This window comes from Saxophila tyrrhenica (assembly GCF_035928015.1).
Source record: "Saxophila tyrrhenica strain CCFEE 5935 chromosome Unknown scaffold_4, whole genome shotgun sequence".
Lineage (NCBI taxonomy): Eukaryota > Fungi > Ascomycota > Dothideomycetes > Mycosphaerellales > Extremaceae > Saxophila > Saxophila tyrrhenica.
This window is the reverse complement of record NW_027041736.1, coordinates 1,565,138-1,580,202: the sequence shown is the minus strand read 5'-3', so window position 1 is coordinate 1,580,202 and position 15,065 is coordinate 1,565,138. Positions and strand designations below refer to the sequence as shown.

Here is a 15,065-nt window from a genome sequence, read left to right as displayed (position 1 = left end):
CGGCGCAATCCCCTTAGTGTGTTTCAAGCCCCCATCTCCAGCGTAGTCTGGCCCCTCTCCGGATCACTCATCCGATTCACCTTGACATCATCCCCATAACTCACACTGTCCATACTCTGCGGCGTAATCAGCACAAACTGCCTCCCGACCGCCTTGCGTGCCGCAGCGATCATCATCCGCATGCTCGTCGCGCGGTTCACGTTGTCCATGAACACGTCGAACTCGTCAAGACAGCGGATCGGACTTCCCATCGCATCCCAGATGGACAGCAGCAAGCAGATCGTGCTGAAGCTCTTCTCGCCGCCGGAGAGGGTTTTGGTGGCGCGGCCGGCGTCGGAGGATTTGCTGAGGTCAGGCTCGACTTTGATGTCGAGTTCTTTGTTCGTGTGGTCCATGATGCAGCGGCCGCGGAAGTTGCGTTCGGAGAGGAGGTATTGGAAGTTGGTCCGGGCGCGTGAGGAAATGATACGGCGGAATTTCTTCCAGCGGTCGTGGCGATCATTGAGGGTTCCCTTGAGTTCCTGTGTGCCATACGTTATTAGCGGGCTGCATTAGGTTTGGGAGACGAGAGTTGAACGTACCTTTGCAAACACCTCCATCTCCTTCAACCCAGCCGCTGCCTCTTCATACTCGGTCCTGCGCTCGAGGGCAGCGATGTTGAGCTCCTCTTGAGTACCACCAGCTTCTTCATGTAGTCGCCTGCGGTCGTCCAGCAGCTTGTCCAGACGAGCGTCCAGCTTCGCGGCAGTCATGCCCTCCGGCACTTCGACACGTCGAGAGACCTGTTTGGCCTGCTCAACGAATGCTGCCACGTGGTTCTTGTGAGTATCGAGTCGCCCTTCTGCCTCCGTTTGCTCTTTGTGCGCTTGATCGATAAGCTGGATGGCAAGGTTCTTCTCTTGCAATGCCTTTTGTCGTTTGGTAGCAAGATCGTCTACTCGCCTCTCGGCGCGCTCGACGTTCTTTTGCGCGGTTGCGAGCTCACTGGTTGCCCCGTCAAGAGCGGCCTTGATTCCGCGGGCGTCATTGTTGAGATCATCCATCGCATTGATGATGTCTTGGAACGAGCTCCCCTGGCTGTCAGACTCTACCTTCGCGTCACGAAGCTGCCGTTCCAGCTCCTGTAGCTTCCCATCCTCTGGTCGGTTTCTGTCGATGAGAGCCTGCTGCTGCTCGATCTCATCCTCGGCCTGCTGGTACTGCACTTTAAGCTGCTGCTCGCGTCCCTTGAATTTCCTGATGTTGGCGCTCGCAGCTTTGTGGGCCTCCTCGAGTCGGCGCTTGGCCTCGCGGGCATCGTCCCTTTCACGCATCGCCTGCGCGCGGGCTTCATGCTGCATGCGGATCTGATCTTGTATGTCCGTAGTCATGCGTGATGGTCCTTGGAAGGCGGGGACGTCTGATGCTTTTGAGGCGCCTCTTTGCGACCACTCATATCTGATTGCAGCTCCTCTTTCAGCTGCCCTCGCTAAGGTAACCCTCACATTGTGTGGTTTCGCGCCTTTGAACATGAACGCGTGAGCTTGCGCGGGTTCCGGAATCAATGCCATCTGCTCGGCAGCCTGGTTGATGATGATGGAGTTCCTCACCAGGTCATTGTCAATGTCCAAGATGCGCAGCATTGTATCGATGTCCTCCGCCGGCTCTTTGCCAGTAACGTCAAGCCGAGCAGGGTGACCGATCATGATAGGCGCTCTGCAATTCATCCTATTCATGAGTTGCGAGAGCAGGTTCTGATCTTCTTTAGACGTCACGATGAACGCCTCCAAGTTCCCGCCCATGGTCTTCTCGATAGGCGAGGTCCATTCCGGCTTCAAGATCCGAATGTGCTTGCCCATGGGACCCACTGGCTTCGTTCGGAATCGCGTCTCGTTGTTGATAGCGCGAACCAGGTTCTCCATCCGCGGACGGAATGCGCTCCACTGTTGACCTTGGCTATTCTGGAGCCTCTTTAATCTCCCATCAGCCTCCTCAACAGCTTGCATGCACCTCTGGAATGGTTCCTGGCCCACTTTGGCCGCCTGAGCAGCCGCTGTCTCTCGCTCCTGAAGCGCAGCGAGACCGTTCAGGTGCTCTTCGTATTCCTGCTTCTTCGCTTCGGCTTCTTCCCGGAGCTCCTCCAGTCTGTTCATGCGTGCGAGATGCTCATCCCCTTCGGCTCCCGCAAGAATGTCCTTTTCCTTCTGGATGTCGGCTTCCAGTCTGCTCATCACTTTCTTGATATTCTTCATCTCCTCCCTGCAGTTGCGTTCTTGAGCTTTGATGTCGCTCATGCTGGTCTTGTTGGCCTCCATTTTGACCTTCGCTGCGTCGCAGGCTTCCTGCAGTGGCTGGAGCTGTTCCTGCAGATCATGCTGTGTGCGCTTGGCCGACTCGAAGGACTGGTTCTGGCCTTCATAAACGCCATCGACGGTCCCGGCAGCATCGGTCTTCTCCTGCACGTTCTCCCTCGCTTCCCGCACTGCCTGCTCGTACCCTTCAAGCATCTGCTCTTGCTCTTCCACCTGAGCCCAGGCATGCTGCCATCGTATACGCTCGATCTTTTCCGACATAGACTGCGTTTTCTCCAGTCGTTTCTTCCGCACCTCGGCCTCCTCCATCTTCTCCTTCAGAATGGAGATGTCTTGTTCTCTGGTGCGGCACTTTTCCTCAATATTGTCGAGATTCTCCTCCATGAGCTTGTAATCCGCGTCAAGCACCTCCAGCTGTGTACCGCGGATGAAAAACTTGTACTTGTCACCCGGCGAGCTGTTCGACAGGAACTGCCGAGCCATGTCTTGGGTGAGGACGTTGATCGGGTTGTCGAGCTGGAACGCGTAGAAGTCGAGAATATCGTCGAGGTCGGCCTTCTTGGTACTGATCACCTTGTCGTGCTCATTCTTGAGTTTGAAGCCACTGGTGCCGGCTCGTGTGAAGTGGCGCTCGACAGTGATACTTCGACCATACAGGTCCGGCTTGTAGGACCCATCACCCTGGTTCTTGATCTTGACCGCAAGAGTCGCGCTGTCTGTCCCCTCCTTGATGAGACTCTTCAAGCTCGCACCACGGTTCGTTGCTGTGGCCTTCCCGCCCAAGCACATGGTGAGTGCTGTGAGCACCGCACTTTTACCGCTCCCATTGTGCCCGATGATGAAGTTGATGAGTGGCCCCAGCTTGATGCGTAGCTTGGAGTGACACATGAAGTTACGGCAGAAGACCTCCTCGATGACACCCTGCTCAGAGGCTCGATTGTCTCTGTGCTGGCGATGTTCCTTCTGAACCACTTGCGTCGCTCGCAGGTCCAGAAGCTCGTCATCTTCCTCGTCGTCGCTGACCGTGCCGCTGCGGCTGCCTCCAGGGATCTCATCGTCGTCGTCGTCGTCGGATACCGTGGAGCCTCCATTCTGCTGTGCCAGAGCGATGCGGGAGCGTTTGTTGCCGTGTTGGAGGCGGGAGCTTGCCGATTCGATCTCCACCTCGCCGTCGATGTCTGTGGCTTCTCGCGACCGTTTGCGAGGCGCCATCGTGTCGGTGGTGGCTGCGTGAGGTGTTCAGAAGTGAGTAGAAGGTTGGATGATCGGAAGTCGCGACGCGAAAACAACGCGCCTTAATCACGACACCTCAGGCAGCTATCGGCAAAATGCGGGGAAGGTGAAGTCTGAAGTCCAGCCGAACTTCGGGCAAGATTACAGTATGTACTTGGGTGACTTGGCCGATGATAAGAGCAACAATGTAGACTCAGGTATCGGTCGCTTTTCCTCTCTTCCACCTCCTTCCTACAGCATCATTCCCTTTTTCAATCTCCTGACGAAAAAATCAAGACCATGGGCTTCCTCCACTCCCTCCGGGTCGCCGTCTGGGGCGAACCACCCCCAACCAAGGAAGAACGCAACCTCCTGTTCAAAATCGATTGGTTTATCCTATCCTACGTCTGCTTGATGTATTGGGTCAACTATCTGGACAGAGCGAATCTAAACAATGCCTACGTCTCCGGCGCAGAAGAAGACCTGGGCTTCCAAGGCACTCAGTTGAACCAGATCAACACCATCTTCTACGGCGGCTACCTGCTAGGCCAAATACCGAACAACCTCATCCTCCAGAAGGTCCCTCCTCGGATATGGCTACCTACGACGTGTCTATGCTGGGGTCTTCTGACTCTCGGGACGGGCTTCGTGCATCATCCGTGGGAGATCATGGTCATTCGGTTCTTCCAGGGCTTCTTTGAGGCCTCTTGCTTCGTCGGCGTCCAGTGGATCTTGGGATCTTGGTATAAGCCGTCTGAGATTGGCAAACGCACCGCAATCTTCGTATGTTCTCCTTCATCCTGACTCTTCGACGACCTACTGACAGAGATACAAGACCTCCTCAGGCCTGGCAGGCACCATGTTCTCCGGCTTCCTGCAAGGCGCCATCTACACCAACCTCGACGGCAATTCCGGTCTCGCCGGCTGGCGGTGGCTGTTCATCATAGACTTCCTCATCACCCTCCCCATCGCGCTCTACGGCTTCCTCTTCTTCCCCGACACGCCCACCTCCACCCGCGCCGGCTACCTCACCCCCACCGAGCGCACCCTCGCCGTCGAACGCCTCCCCGAAGTCGACAAAGAGCGCGGCGTCCTCGGCCTGTCCCTCTTCAAGCGCGTCGTGCTCAGCTGGCACTGGTGGGCCTTTGTGCTCCTCTGGATCGCAAACTCCAACACGGAAATGTACAGCTCCAACGCCATCTTCCAGCTCTACCTCACCTCCACCGAAGACTACCCCGTGAGTCAGGTGAACTATATCCCGACCTCTGTCTCCGGGATGGGAATCGTCGCCACCTTAGCTCTAGGCTGGTACTCCGACTGGAACCCCCGCCGCCGCTGGCACGTCGGCATCTTCCTCTCCATCACCGCCATAATCAGCGGCTCGCTTATGCTCAACCCACCATCCCGCGCTGCCCGCTTCGCCGCCTTGATCCTCAACGGCTGTCAATTCGCCGGACAAACGGTAATGTTCGCCTGGGCCAACGACATGATACGGCGGGACGACGCCAAACGCAGCGTAGTCATCGCGTGCATGAATATGTTCTCCGTGGCGGTGTATCTATGGTGGAGTCTGATCTTCTACAATGCCACGCAGGCGCCGGACTGGTATAAAGGGGATTGTGCGATGATTGCGATGGGCTGCTTTTTGTTGGTTACTACGATTGCGACGTATTTGCTGCAAATGAGGCAGGAGAAGCAGGAGGGGATGACAGTGACGAGTTATAGAGGGGGGGAGAAGGGTGATCAGGTGGACTTTTGATAGTTCTCGAGCAATAAGACCGCTGTCAACCTCACCTCATCCGCTGCAATAGCAGCGTTTTTCTCTGTGGTCAGGAGAAGCCTGCACGGCCAGTCGAGCCTCGACCTCGATCCCCAAAAGCCTGACATCGATCGAAGCGGGCGGTCGCCCTGCGCCTCTTTTCCAGCTTCGCGACAGCTTTTCATGCCTCTAAGAAGGACGCGGATGTTTCAACCGGAAAAATTGAACCTCAGCTAGCGCGGTCCACTTTCTGACCAATCAGAGTATGGGGAATACTAGGCTGAAATTCTGCTCGGAAATGAACTTCCGCTTCTCATCCTACCCATGCCTTTTGCTCTGGCACGACACTAATCCTTCCTATCCCAGCCAACGCCATGCTAATACCTTGATCCTGTCCTAGCTCAGTCCTCAAGGCAGATACGCACCCCCAGCCATAACCAGATTCATTTGCGTAAACCGGACATTGTACACCGGACTCTTCTTCGTCGGGAATGCAGAGATCTGGTCCGGACTAACCACGACATCCTTCTTCGCCTTCCCAGTACCCGTCTTCGTGACCGCACCAGTCCCAACACCGTTCGTTGCGCCGTCGATCTTCGTGCCTGCGCCTCCTTCGCCGACGACTTTGCCGTTGGACTCTTTGTTCGGCTGTACGTCCCAGACCCGCACTGTGCCGTCTGCGCCCCCGGAGACGAGGACGGAGCTTTCGACGCTCCAGTCGAGGGACCAAATCCCACCTCGTCCGTGTCCGCGCATGCGCTTGGTGAGGCGGCCCGTCGCTAGGCTCCAGAGGATGATCTCACCGCGGTCATCTGCGCTTGCGACTACGTGTCCGTTGGGCGCGCAAGCCAGGGCAGTGACATTGCCGACGTGACCTGTGAACAATCGCACAGCGCTGCCACGGGTGATGTCCCACATCCGTACCGTCCTGTCGCTGCCTCCAGAGCCTGTGAATACGTATGCGCCGTTCGGGTGCCATGCTACGCTCTCGACGTCGGAATCGTGACCAACCATCAAGCGGAGAGGGGCGATCTGTGGTGTACTCCATAATCGTGCTGAGCGGTCGGCAGAGCAGGAGACGAAGTAGTGGCCGTGCGGGCAGAATCGTACGTCCCATACAGGGCTTTGATGGCCACGGTAGACGACCAGGTTGGTCCATGTGTCGAGAGACCAGAGGCGGATGGTAGCGTCAGCGGAAGCTGAAAGGAGGAAGCGGGGCTGTGAGTCTAATGAGTTGTCTAACGATGTGTGGCCATTTGTTTGCGCTTGTGGTAAGGCGACTGACGGGGAAAACGAGAGGCAATACACAGGACCTGAGTGGCCGACTAGACGCCGAGAAGAAGATGGTTGGAAAGTAGGCGGATCGGAGGGTGAGGTGAGTGCGCGGTTGTCCAGCGACCACACCCGAATATAGGACTCTGCGGTACCAGCAGCTACGAGCGTGTTGTCGCCGGAGAACTCGATGCAATTGATGCTGTCGAAGGTGTTGTGGAATGTGAACATTGTCACGCTGAGGCCAGGACCAACTCCGCCTGTCCTGCCTTCGACGCGGAACCGGTCGCGGTTTTCTTTGACCTTCTGCACCTCCATTGCAACGTCTCGTGCAGTCGATGGAGGGAAGGGAAGTGCTTCGCGGGAAGGCACGTCATCCATTGGCTCATTTTTGATGCGCTGCTCGAACTCGTCTACCAGAGAGTTCTGACCGGCTGCCGGAGGATGCACGCCATCCTGCTCTTGAAGCTCTGCCTTTACGTCTTCCATCATGTCAGGCTCCATCGGCATCGGTCCGAGGGCGAGCTTCGAGAGTACGCTGGGCGCTGACTGGCTGACGTTGGCGGAGCCGGGGTTGTGGCCAGGGATTCCCTCGTCCTCTGCGGGATAGTCTCGCTCGCCGTTGCGCTCTGCCAGTAGCCGTTGCAGACCTCGCTGGCCTCCAGCTGCTTGCCGATCAGGTGTGCGAACGTCGAGAAAGTTCTGGATGAGATTGACAATGACCGTGCCACCCTCCTTTTCGTGGTCTTCCAGAAACATGATGAGGTTCGTGAAAGCCAGGCGACTTATCGTTAGACGGTATTTGTTTGTTCGGAAAAGCTGCGCCAGTTCATTCTGTTGGAGATGCTCAGGTTCAGTGATAGGCCCCAGCACCCGCAGATCGTCCTCGTGCTCGCTGGCGAACAACTCCTGGAAGGCTTCGAAGAAGTCTTTGCTTTCGCGAGGGTAGAAATCGCCGACGAGATTGAGGAACGCGTGGACGAAGACAGGCCATAGTATCCGCTTGAGCTCCGGCTTGTAGATGTCTAGCGAGTTCTCGATCCAGTTGTGGAGGAGTGCGAAAGACGTTCTGTACATCTTGCCACCGGTCTCCTCTACCCGTGAAGTGATGAGTTGGCCATTTGGATCGGTATGCGCGCTTTCCTTTCTCAGCATCGCCTCTGTTCGGCTGTAGCCCTTCTTCGCGAGGTATTCCAGCACCTGCGGGTTCAAGTTAGTACCCAGCGCATGTCTGTGCTGTGTTGGCAGGAGAAGTAGTAAGACAGCGAAAAAGATAATATCCAAGTCGCAGTCCAGAGCGGCAGATCGAGCGCAGTTGAAGATTGATTTCACGTACGATCTGGTTGAGGTTCTGATTTGACCCGCCGCCTTGTCCTGGGCCGGGTGTTGTCGCGGGCGTCTGCATACCGCCAGCACTTGGTGGACCAGCGCTTGCCGTCCGCGCGGGCGGAGGCTGGTGCGCCATGGTGATAAGAGGTTTTGCGGCAAGAGCGGGTCGGTGTTCGTGGTGTTCCGTCGTCAGGCGAGGTCGAAAGGTGAAGGCAAGAAGTGGCAGTTCGAATTGAGAAGCTGAACTGAGAGCTGCGCACGCCGTGATGATAGCTCCTGTGGACTGCCCGACGCACGGACCCCTGAAGATGGGCCTTGCAGCCACCTGCTCGACTTCACCTGTGATCAACCAACACTTCTGTGCAGCACGACGAGCTCATAGACGTTAGTGAAGTCACCATGGCTTCGCAGACTATATCACCTGCCGATCGCATCCGCGACCTCTCAGCCATCAACGCCGAGGTTGCGGAACTGCTGCAGTCTGCCGGCCACGCGATCAACTCGCTCACTGACAGGCCATTGATAACTGGCGACGGCGATGCGCACATGCAGAATGGTAGTGAAGCAGCCTCAATCGACAAGCGAAAACAGGCATTCGCAGAGAACACGCAGGGCTACTACACACATCTACAGGCCATCGTCGCGCGCCTGAGAAGGCAGGCGTATGCGTTGGAGGAAGCTGGGATCATTGCGCCCGAAGCGTCTTCACTAGCTGGCAGTGCGCAGCAGAGGCAGAGTATGTCCAGCCAAGGACAGCAAAGAGGGCAGGCTACAGCTGCATCGGTACAGGAGACGGAGCGCATCACGAACGGTGGGCTGGGCAATCTGGATGTCGGGTGGTTGAACAGCAGAGGCAATAAGGTGGGCGTCGAGAAGGAGAGCGAGTTGATAGATGAGGCGAAGAAGCTGTTGGAGGAGAGTCTGAAAGAAGACGGTGAGGTGGTCGCGTAGACGCGTCGAGGTCGCTCCTTCCTTCCGCAACAGCAAGAGCTGTCCCAGGCAGAACCCATTTCAGGACTTTTCACTCTCACACCTCACTTCTTCCATACCACAACAACATAGTGGCGTCTGAAGCCGTTCAGACTCACGTTGTAAGTCAAGTCGATGGTCACTACCAATCAGTCAAGCTAATAGCTTTACAGGTGGACATCCACCTCGCCAGCCGGGGTACTCACACGGCCCGTGGCGTAGCGCAACAAACTCTCCCTGCGAGCGGAACTGGATAGGCCCATCTTCCTCACCGCACACTCACAGCATGCCGATGCCTGACAGAAGAGTCATCCCAGCAACGCACCGTCAGGCCGCAGGAACCTCTGACGCACCCATCGAGATTGACTGTTCTCAACGGCCGAAGTTTCACATGGCACCTGTCACGCCAACACACAGCAGCGCAACGATGCAAGCAACTCAAGGAGAGCGCGGAACGCCCAAGCGGTGGATGGTTGAGTCTCCAGTCGATGAGCCGGCTTCGAAAGCCCGGCGGAGGGACGACGGGTCATCAGAGGCGACTGTCTTTGAGTAAGCACTTTTTCCAGCTTCACGTACGCCAGAGTATCTGATTTACGCAGTGCAACACAACCAATTGTTGTAGTCCAAGTGGGCAAGCATCCGCACCGTCAAGCGTCGATGAATATTCACGAGCACATCCTGAAGGCTTCCTCCCAGTTCTTTGCTGCTGCTGTGAAGGACCAGTGGACGAAAAGCCTTCCCAGGATCGTTGAGCTTCCGGAGGAAGAGCCGAAGGTGTTCGCAATATACACAACCTGGCGTTACTGTCGGAAGATTGCTATTGCTGACGTTGGACCCAACCTCAAGACTTTGCAGAGATGGGATCTCCTGGTGAACGCTTATCTCCTCGGAGAAAGGTATATGGACTCGCTGCTCAAAGACACAATCGTTGACATGATGGACGAGAGCCTTCAAGCCCTAGCCGACGGAGAACGCCGCGGCCCTCTACCAGCAACTGTGGCAGACCTCTACAATGGCACTGCTTCTACGTCGAGATGCCGTGCGCTGCTTGCGGAGTATACCGCCGACTTTGCGTTCCCAGATCCGTTCGAAGCTGCGCGAAAGTCTTCGGACCTGGTGTTCGATGTCGCCAAGCTGTTGGTGGAAAGGCGAGGCTTGCCGGCGAAAAGGTTCTCCAGGAAGACTAACAACCCGAGCCATTACCACGAGCATGAAGGAGGCGTGAAGAACTGCCACTTGACGAGAGTTGTGCACCCATGGCCATGAGCGAGCGCCGCTTCTCCCATCTGCTGAAGGCTCTGGCTGGCTTTAGCTGTCGCTGTGGTGGCGTTTTGCAATTTCCTGGCTTCGAGGAGGAGATTGCTGTGGATGATGTCTTGGAAGTTGGTTTCTAGAAATCTAGGCATACTGTACTACCTTTGCCGCCTGTCTTGCCTAACATCCCTTGCCTCTTTTCTCATACATGTATGTCCTCATTCAACCGGCTTTCTTCTATGGCACAACATCAGTCGACCTACGCTTGCACCCACCATGGTGCCAGTGCCTACCCGCGACTCCAAAGTGCCCGAGGCTCACGGATTCGAGTACGTATAACTGTCTTGATATTCCATCACCAGCTAACAGTTCACAGCGCCAGCCTGGGACTCACGACGATCAACGTCGGCATGCCATCCGTCCGATTCTACGGCCACCAACCCTTACTTCAGTCTTCGGAGTTCTTCAGGATCCGAAGTAAGTCTCAATGGCAGACCGGTCAAGCCGTCGATCTCCCGGACGTCGGTGCGCACACCTTCAACACCTACGGCAACTGGCTCTATTCGCGAAATCTTCCAACCATCGTCGACGTGCCCGGGGACCTTCCACCAGCTTGTGGGTTCGAATGGAACGTGCTGGCGTCCGCCTACATTCTCGGCGAGATGTTACTTGACGCAGCCTTCCGAGACACAGTCATCGACAGCCTCCAGCGAAAGCAATGCCGATGTGGCAAGAAGGAGCTGTGTCTCGGCACCCACATGGCAGCCGAGAAGCTCTTCGCCGGCACAGCAGAGAGCTCCATGGCCAGGAAGTGGGCCATCGATGTCGCGGCGCGCAGCATGGCGATGGGTGACGTCGAGGCCAGCCTTCTCTCAAAGAACCTCATTGATGCAGCTCAGGCGTGGCTGAATGCGCCGCAGCGCCATCGTGAGGATGTGTGCTTCGAATACCACTGCCATGGAGAGGTGGAGGAGTGCTACATGGATAACGAGCGGTGCTACCTGCCCGATGAACTCCATTTGATGATGAAGCGGCCCGAGTTGTTCGAGGATCGTGAGAAGGTGAGATCGTGGATCAGGCGTAGATAGAATTATCAGGACGCTGTTCTGCAGAGCCGTGGGCCCTTCTCTTCGTGGTAAGACGGTGGTGAAAGTGTCGACCTCTGGGTCTGGGGTACTCTGTATTCGCGGGTTATCACCCAAAGGAGCCGGTCTTCATGACGGATTGCGAGATGATGGTGGCGGATCCGGAGATATGTCTCTCGTGGTTCCCAGCGCATATCCTCTAAAACTCATCACTCCTATCCACAAGCGGCAAATCCCTCCTCCTACACACCCCATCGAAACTCTCCATAAGCCTCTCAATCCCTTCGCGATCAACTCCACCCACAGCCCACGAACCAAGCACGCTGCGAATCATCTCTACGCTCTGTCTCGCCTTCAGCACGTCCCTGTTGCCTTTGACCGGCACTAGACTATGACCATCCACATTCTCCCAGAAAAGCGTCTCGACTTCAACTCCTCCAGAAACGAGGTCGACCTCGCCGACGACATACCAGAACCAGAGCTCGCCGGTCTCGTTTCCCAGGCACGTCGTCGTCCACGTGGCTAACTGAATCCGTCGAAGGTGTCGGATGTTGTCCGCGTTCAAGCTGCGCAGCCAGCGCTTCGTCAGCGGGCGGTCTGTCCTGTTACCTAAGCCCATGTGGAAGGTGTTGAGGCTGTAGAAGAGGGGCAGGGTTTCTTCGCGGAGCTGGCGGTTGGTCTTGGTGATGCCGGGTTGGGTGGCGGGCGGGTAGTTTTGGAAGTCGGGAGCGTGGTGGAGTTTGGGAGTAACAGATACAATGGGCTCCAGGAGGGCGTATCCGTAAACTTGATCCCGCAGCTCGCGTGGGAGGGAGAGAATAGTTGGGGATGTCGGAGTCACGGCCATGCTGATTTGACTGCTTTTTGAGGTCTTACAGTCTGGGAGGATACCGCGAGCTCGCAAGATATACGTTCTTCAAGAGTCACTCTGATCACTAGCTGCTGTGCGAATGGTGCGCTTTATACACACGTACGGATACTGATGCCTGTAGAGAAGAGAGAGAGGTGTCGTGTCGTCCCGGGATGCAGCAGCCTGGCCTCTATCCCTGCTGCTGATCTTCTGGCCCCCAAATATAACGCCTCCTACCTCGTCGCAACGTGGATTCCAAAGCCTGGTGTAGATGTTGGTTCAGCCCGTGGCTCCATCGAGTATGTTGCGTGGAGAAAGCGTTCGACAGACCAGGCTCACGCTTCCCATCATTCCCGACACCCAAATGCCTCCATCTAGAAGTCAGTCATTTTATAGCCGTGCAAGCACTTATCCGGCGAGCCGTCACCGTTGCAATGCACCGTAGGCTCCGCCAACTGCGCCGGGATGTTGTAGTAGCACGCCGGCGTAACGCCGTCGCTCTGCATCGCCTCATAATCGGGCATCCTGTCTTCCAAGTGGGCCTTGTTACACTGGACGGCGGCGGAGTAGTAATTCTCCAACTGCCGAACCGGTTAGTTGTGTAGCACGAATGTGGAGGTTGGACAGGTGACTTACGTTGAACCCGTAGTCGTCTCTCAGTTTGTCCCGGACGTCTTGGGCGGCTGGAACCCACTGACACGTAGTTAGTAAGGGCGGAAGTGTAGGGGAAGAAGACGGTGTCGTTAGAGGGACTCACGTCACAATTGCCTGTAACACCTTCATTTCCCAATTGGGCGCACAAGCCTCCGTGATTGGCGCGGAAGAGCTGCATGCAGTAGAAATTGCCGTCGGCGAGCGGGTCCATCCACAGCGGGTCAGCTGGATGAGAAGTCAGCACGGATGATGAGCATAGAAAAGGTAGCCGCAACGACTTACGTCCAACCAGTGGATTTTCGTTCAGGCAGTCGTCCTCATCCGACACGTATTTATTCTGTATAGCCAAGACCTGCAATCCACCCGACTGTAGCGCTAGGTCGACAAGCTTCGACCGGAAAACGGAGTAGGTAGAATCGAGATTTCCTTGAAAGGCGTCGGCAGATTCGGCGAGCAAGAACTTGCCGTCCGCGAAGAAGCCTGCGATATAGCTATCCTCGGGGAGGTCCCCCATGTCCGGGTCAGTCGGTAGAGCGTCGTAATTGCCCCCCCTCCCCATAGCCCGCGCTCCGAGGTCTTTCATCTGTTGTAGACACTGTTCGAACATTAGGGACAATTGGTCGCTGAGGACGACGTCGTCGACTTGGCCATTTTCTTCCGCAAAAGCCGAAACCATTGAAAAGCTAGAGGCGGCAGTCCAAAGACTAGCACCGAGGGCGTTTGTGACTCTTGTAGTGTCCCCGCCTTGTTGTATTAGTGTGTCAGACGCTTTAATCCGCCCTGCTAGTCTGGACAACTCGGCAGCGTCGGGTGTCTGTCCCGTACGAACACCTTGCCTGATTAGATTCCTTTGGGCAGCTAGAGCAGCCGCTCTCGTTGCTGAGGCTGCTACGCCGATCTCAGCGGCCGCTACGCCGACAACGCCTGCTAAACTGCCGGCCATGAAGAGGCCGGCGCTGAGCAGGTTGGCCAGCACTGTCAGTTGATTGTTGGCAGTGTTTGCGGGAGCCGAGAAGTCTGCGGCAATGCGATCCTACGCAACCGATCAGTCTCGAGTCCCAAGGAGAGCGCCAGAGAATTTTCATATACTCAAGAACTGCGTGGACTTACGATCTTGAGGATGTCTCCGATTACGTTATCCTGTAGAGCTGTGTGTGAAGCCTGAAATGATCAGCGTATGCCTTCTTGAACGACAAGTGTCTCTCAACTTACATCGAGCTTGTTATGGAAGCCAACAACCGCTGTCAAGATCCAGTAGTGTGCGCCGAAGCCGTTCGCTGCCATTTGGTCGCAGTCGAGCTTCAGATCACAAGTGCCACCAGTCACGCCGCAGCCACCAATGGCGGTGCTTCCTATGCTAGGGTCAACATAACTGACAAGGTTGAAGACCCAGTTGTCGCCGCCGTTCTCTGACTCTTCTCTCGTCCAGTAATCGAGGACGCCGGAGACGTTTTTGTCCTCCCATAGTGCAACTAGCGCCTTTGGGTCGCTCTGGTCGAGAGGGGGGTGGCACCACTCTACATCCGTGGGACTGGGACCCTACATAAGTATCAGTCTATGCATTGCACGCAGGCGAGCATCTCTGTACTGACCATAGGTGCCGTGACAGTGGAGACCGGAGTCATTTCCTCGTTTTCACACTAGGAGTCGTCAGCAGCCATCGACCGCGATCAAAAGAAGCCTCTGCCTACAGTGAGAGTGTTCCAGCCATCAGTGCCAGTGCTGGTACCAATACCGGCCATCATGCCGTCGTCACAGGTGCATTCGACTCCAGCTGTGAGGGTGAGGTCGGACATTGTCGTCCCCGAGAAGGAATTGAGGCTGCAACTCCTGTCCTGCCGTTTTTGGGCAAGAGGAGTAGTTGCCGGCGCGGTGGTCAAAGTCACTTGCGAGAGGGTGGTTGTAGCCTCTGCTCTTGCGTCTCGACGGTACGGGTGGTTCCGGAGAGGATTGGCGGCCGTTAGGCCTGCGAAAACGAAGGTGAAAGCCTTCAAAGCCTTCGCGGACGCGTGAGGAGGCATGATGAGCGAGATACCGTGCGACTAGACCAAGAGGAAGACGCTTCCTGTGTGCTGCTGAAGGACCGGATGGCATCGACAACTCACTGCTTCTTGTACCTACAATATGCTCGTTGGTCTTGCTACTCGCACTTGGGCTGGTTATCTCCAGCAATCCCTCACAACTCCTTCGGTGTCGGTCTCGTGCTTCAACATGGGGGGGTTGAACTCCTTCTGTCAGCGCCAGGGGTAGAATTGGGCGATAAGGTAGAGTACAGTGGGACGGGGAAGGGCAGTGTCACAGTGTATACCCAGATGGGTACGTTGTCGTGCGATTCAAAGGGGAATCATGGAATCCTCTGTGTAGCAACCAAGCGCATCTCAAACAACGAA

The 15,065-nt window shown here is 56.2% G+C and overlaps 8 protein-coding genes across 8 annotated transcripts; 4 read left to right on the top strand and 4 right to left on the bottom strand.

The window, feature by feature from the left end:
- Positions 1–23: 23 nt before the first annotated feature.
- Positions 24–3,503, bottom strand: smc6 (Structural maintenance of chromosomes protein 6; the record flags this gene model as incomplete). The annotated part of the gene is made up of 2 exons (XM_064800563.1): positions 24–521; positions 582–3,503. 2 exons carry the CDS (start codon positions 3,501–3,503, stop codon positions 24–26), a joined length of 3,420 nt encoding a protein of 1,139 aa, XP_064661902.1.
- A 300-nt stretch (positions 3,504–3,803) lies between these two features.
- On the top strand, positions 3,804–5,262 carry LTR77_003305 (uncharacterized protein; the record flags this gene model as incomplete). The annotated part of the gene is made up of 2 exons (XM_064800562.1): positions 3,804–4,286; positions 4,330–5,262. The coding sequence occupies 2 exons, from the start codon at positions 3,804–3,806 to the stop codon at positions 5,260–5,262; spliced, it is 1,416 nt and encodes a 471-aa protein (XP_064661901.1).
- Positions 5,263–5,670: 408 nt separating this feature from the next.
- TAF5 (Transcription initiation factor TFIID subunit 5) lies at positions 5,671–7,999 on the bottom strand (the record flags this gene model as incomplete). The annotated part of the gene is made up of 2 exons (XM_064800561.1): positions 5,671–7,734; positions 7,871–7,999. The coding sequence occupies 2 exons, from the start codon at positions 7,997–7,999 to the stop codon at positions 5,671–5,673; spliced, it is 2,193 nt and encodes a 730-aa protein (XP_064661900.1).
- A 263-nt stretch (positions 8,000–8,262) lies between these two features.
- LTR77_003303 (uncharacterized protein) lies at positions 8,263–8,814 on the top strand (the record flags this gene model as incomplete). Its single annotated transcript, XM_064800560.1, has 1 exon — positions 8,263–8,814. The coding sequence occupies one exon, from the start codon at positions 8,263–8,265 to the stop codon at positions 8,812–8,814; it is 552 nt and encodes a 183-aa protein (XP_064661899.1).
- Positions 8,815–9,259: 445 nt separating this feature from the next.
- Positions 9,260–10,098, top strand: LTR77_003302 (uncharacterized protein; the record flags this gene model as incomplete). Its single annotated transcript, XM_064800559.1, is given in 2 exon segments — positions 9,260–9,381; positions 9,399–10,098. 2 exon segments carry the CDS (start codon positions 9,260–9,262, stop codon positions 10,096–10,098), a joined length of 822 nt encoding a protein of 273 aa, XP_064661898.1.
- Positions 10,099–10,362: 264 nt separating this feature from the next.
- Positions 10,363–11,174, top strand: LTR77_003301 (uncharacterized protein; the record flags this gene model as incomplete). Its single annotated transcript, XM_064800558.1, has 2 exons — positions 10,363–10,415; positions 10,463–11,174. The coding sequence occupies 2 exons, from the start codon at positions 10,363–10,365 to the stop codon at positions 11,172–11,174; spliced, it is 765 nt and encodes a 254-aa protein (XP_064661897.1).
- A 196-nt stretch (positions 11,175–11,370) lies between these two features.
- Positions 11,371–12,018, bottom strand: LTR77_003300 (uncharacterized protein; the record flags this gene model as incomplete). The annotated part of the gene is made up of 1 exon (XM_064800557.1): positions 11,371–12,018. The coding sequence occupies one exon, from the start codon at positions 12,016–12,018 to the stop codon at positions 11,371–11,373; it is 648 nt and encodes a 215-aa protein (XP_064661896.1).
- A 377-nt stretch (positions 12,019–12,395) lies between these two features.
- LTR77_003299 (uncharacterized protein) lies at positions 12,396–14,471 on the bottom strand (the record flags this gene model as incomplete). Its single annotated transcript, XM_064800556.1, has 8 exons — positions 12,396–12,602; positions 12,658–12,714; positions 12,779–12,900; positions 12,958–13,708; positions 13,786–13,815; positions 13,888–14,214; positions 14,268–14,315; positions 14,367–14,471. The coding sequence occupies 8 exons, from the start codon at positions 14,469–14,471 to the stop codon at positions 12,396–12,398; spliced, it is 1,647 nt and encodes a 548-aa protein (XP_064661895.1).
- Positions 14,472–15,065: the final 594 nt, after the last annotated feature.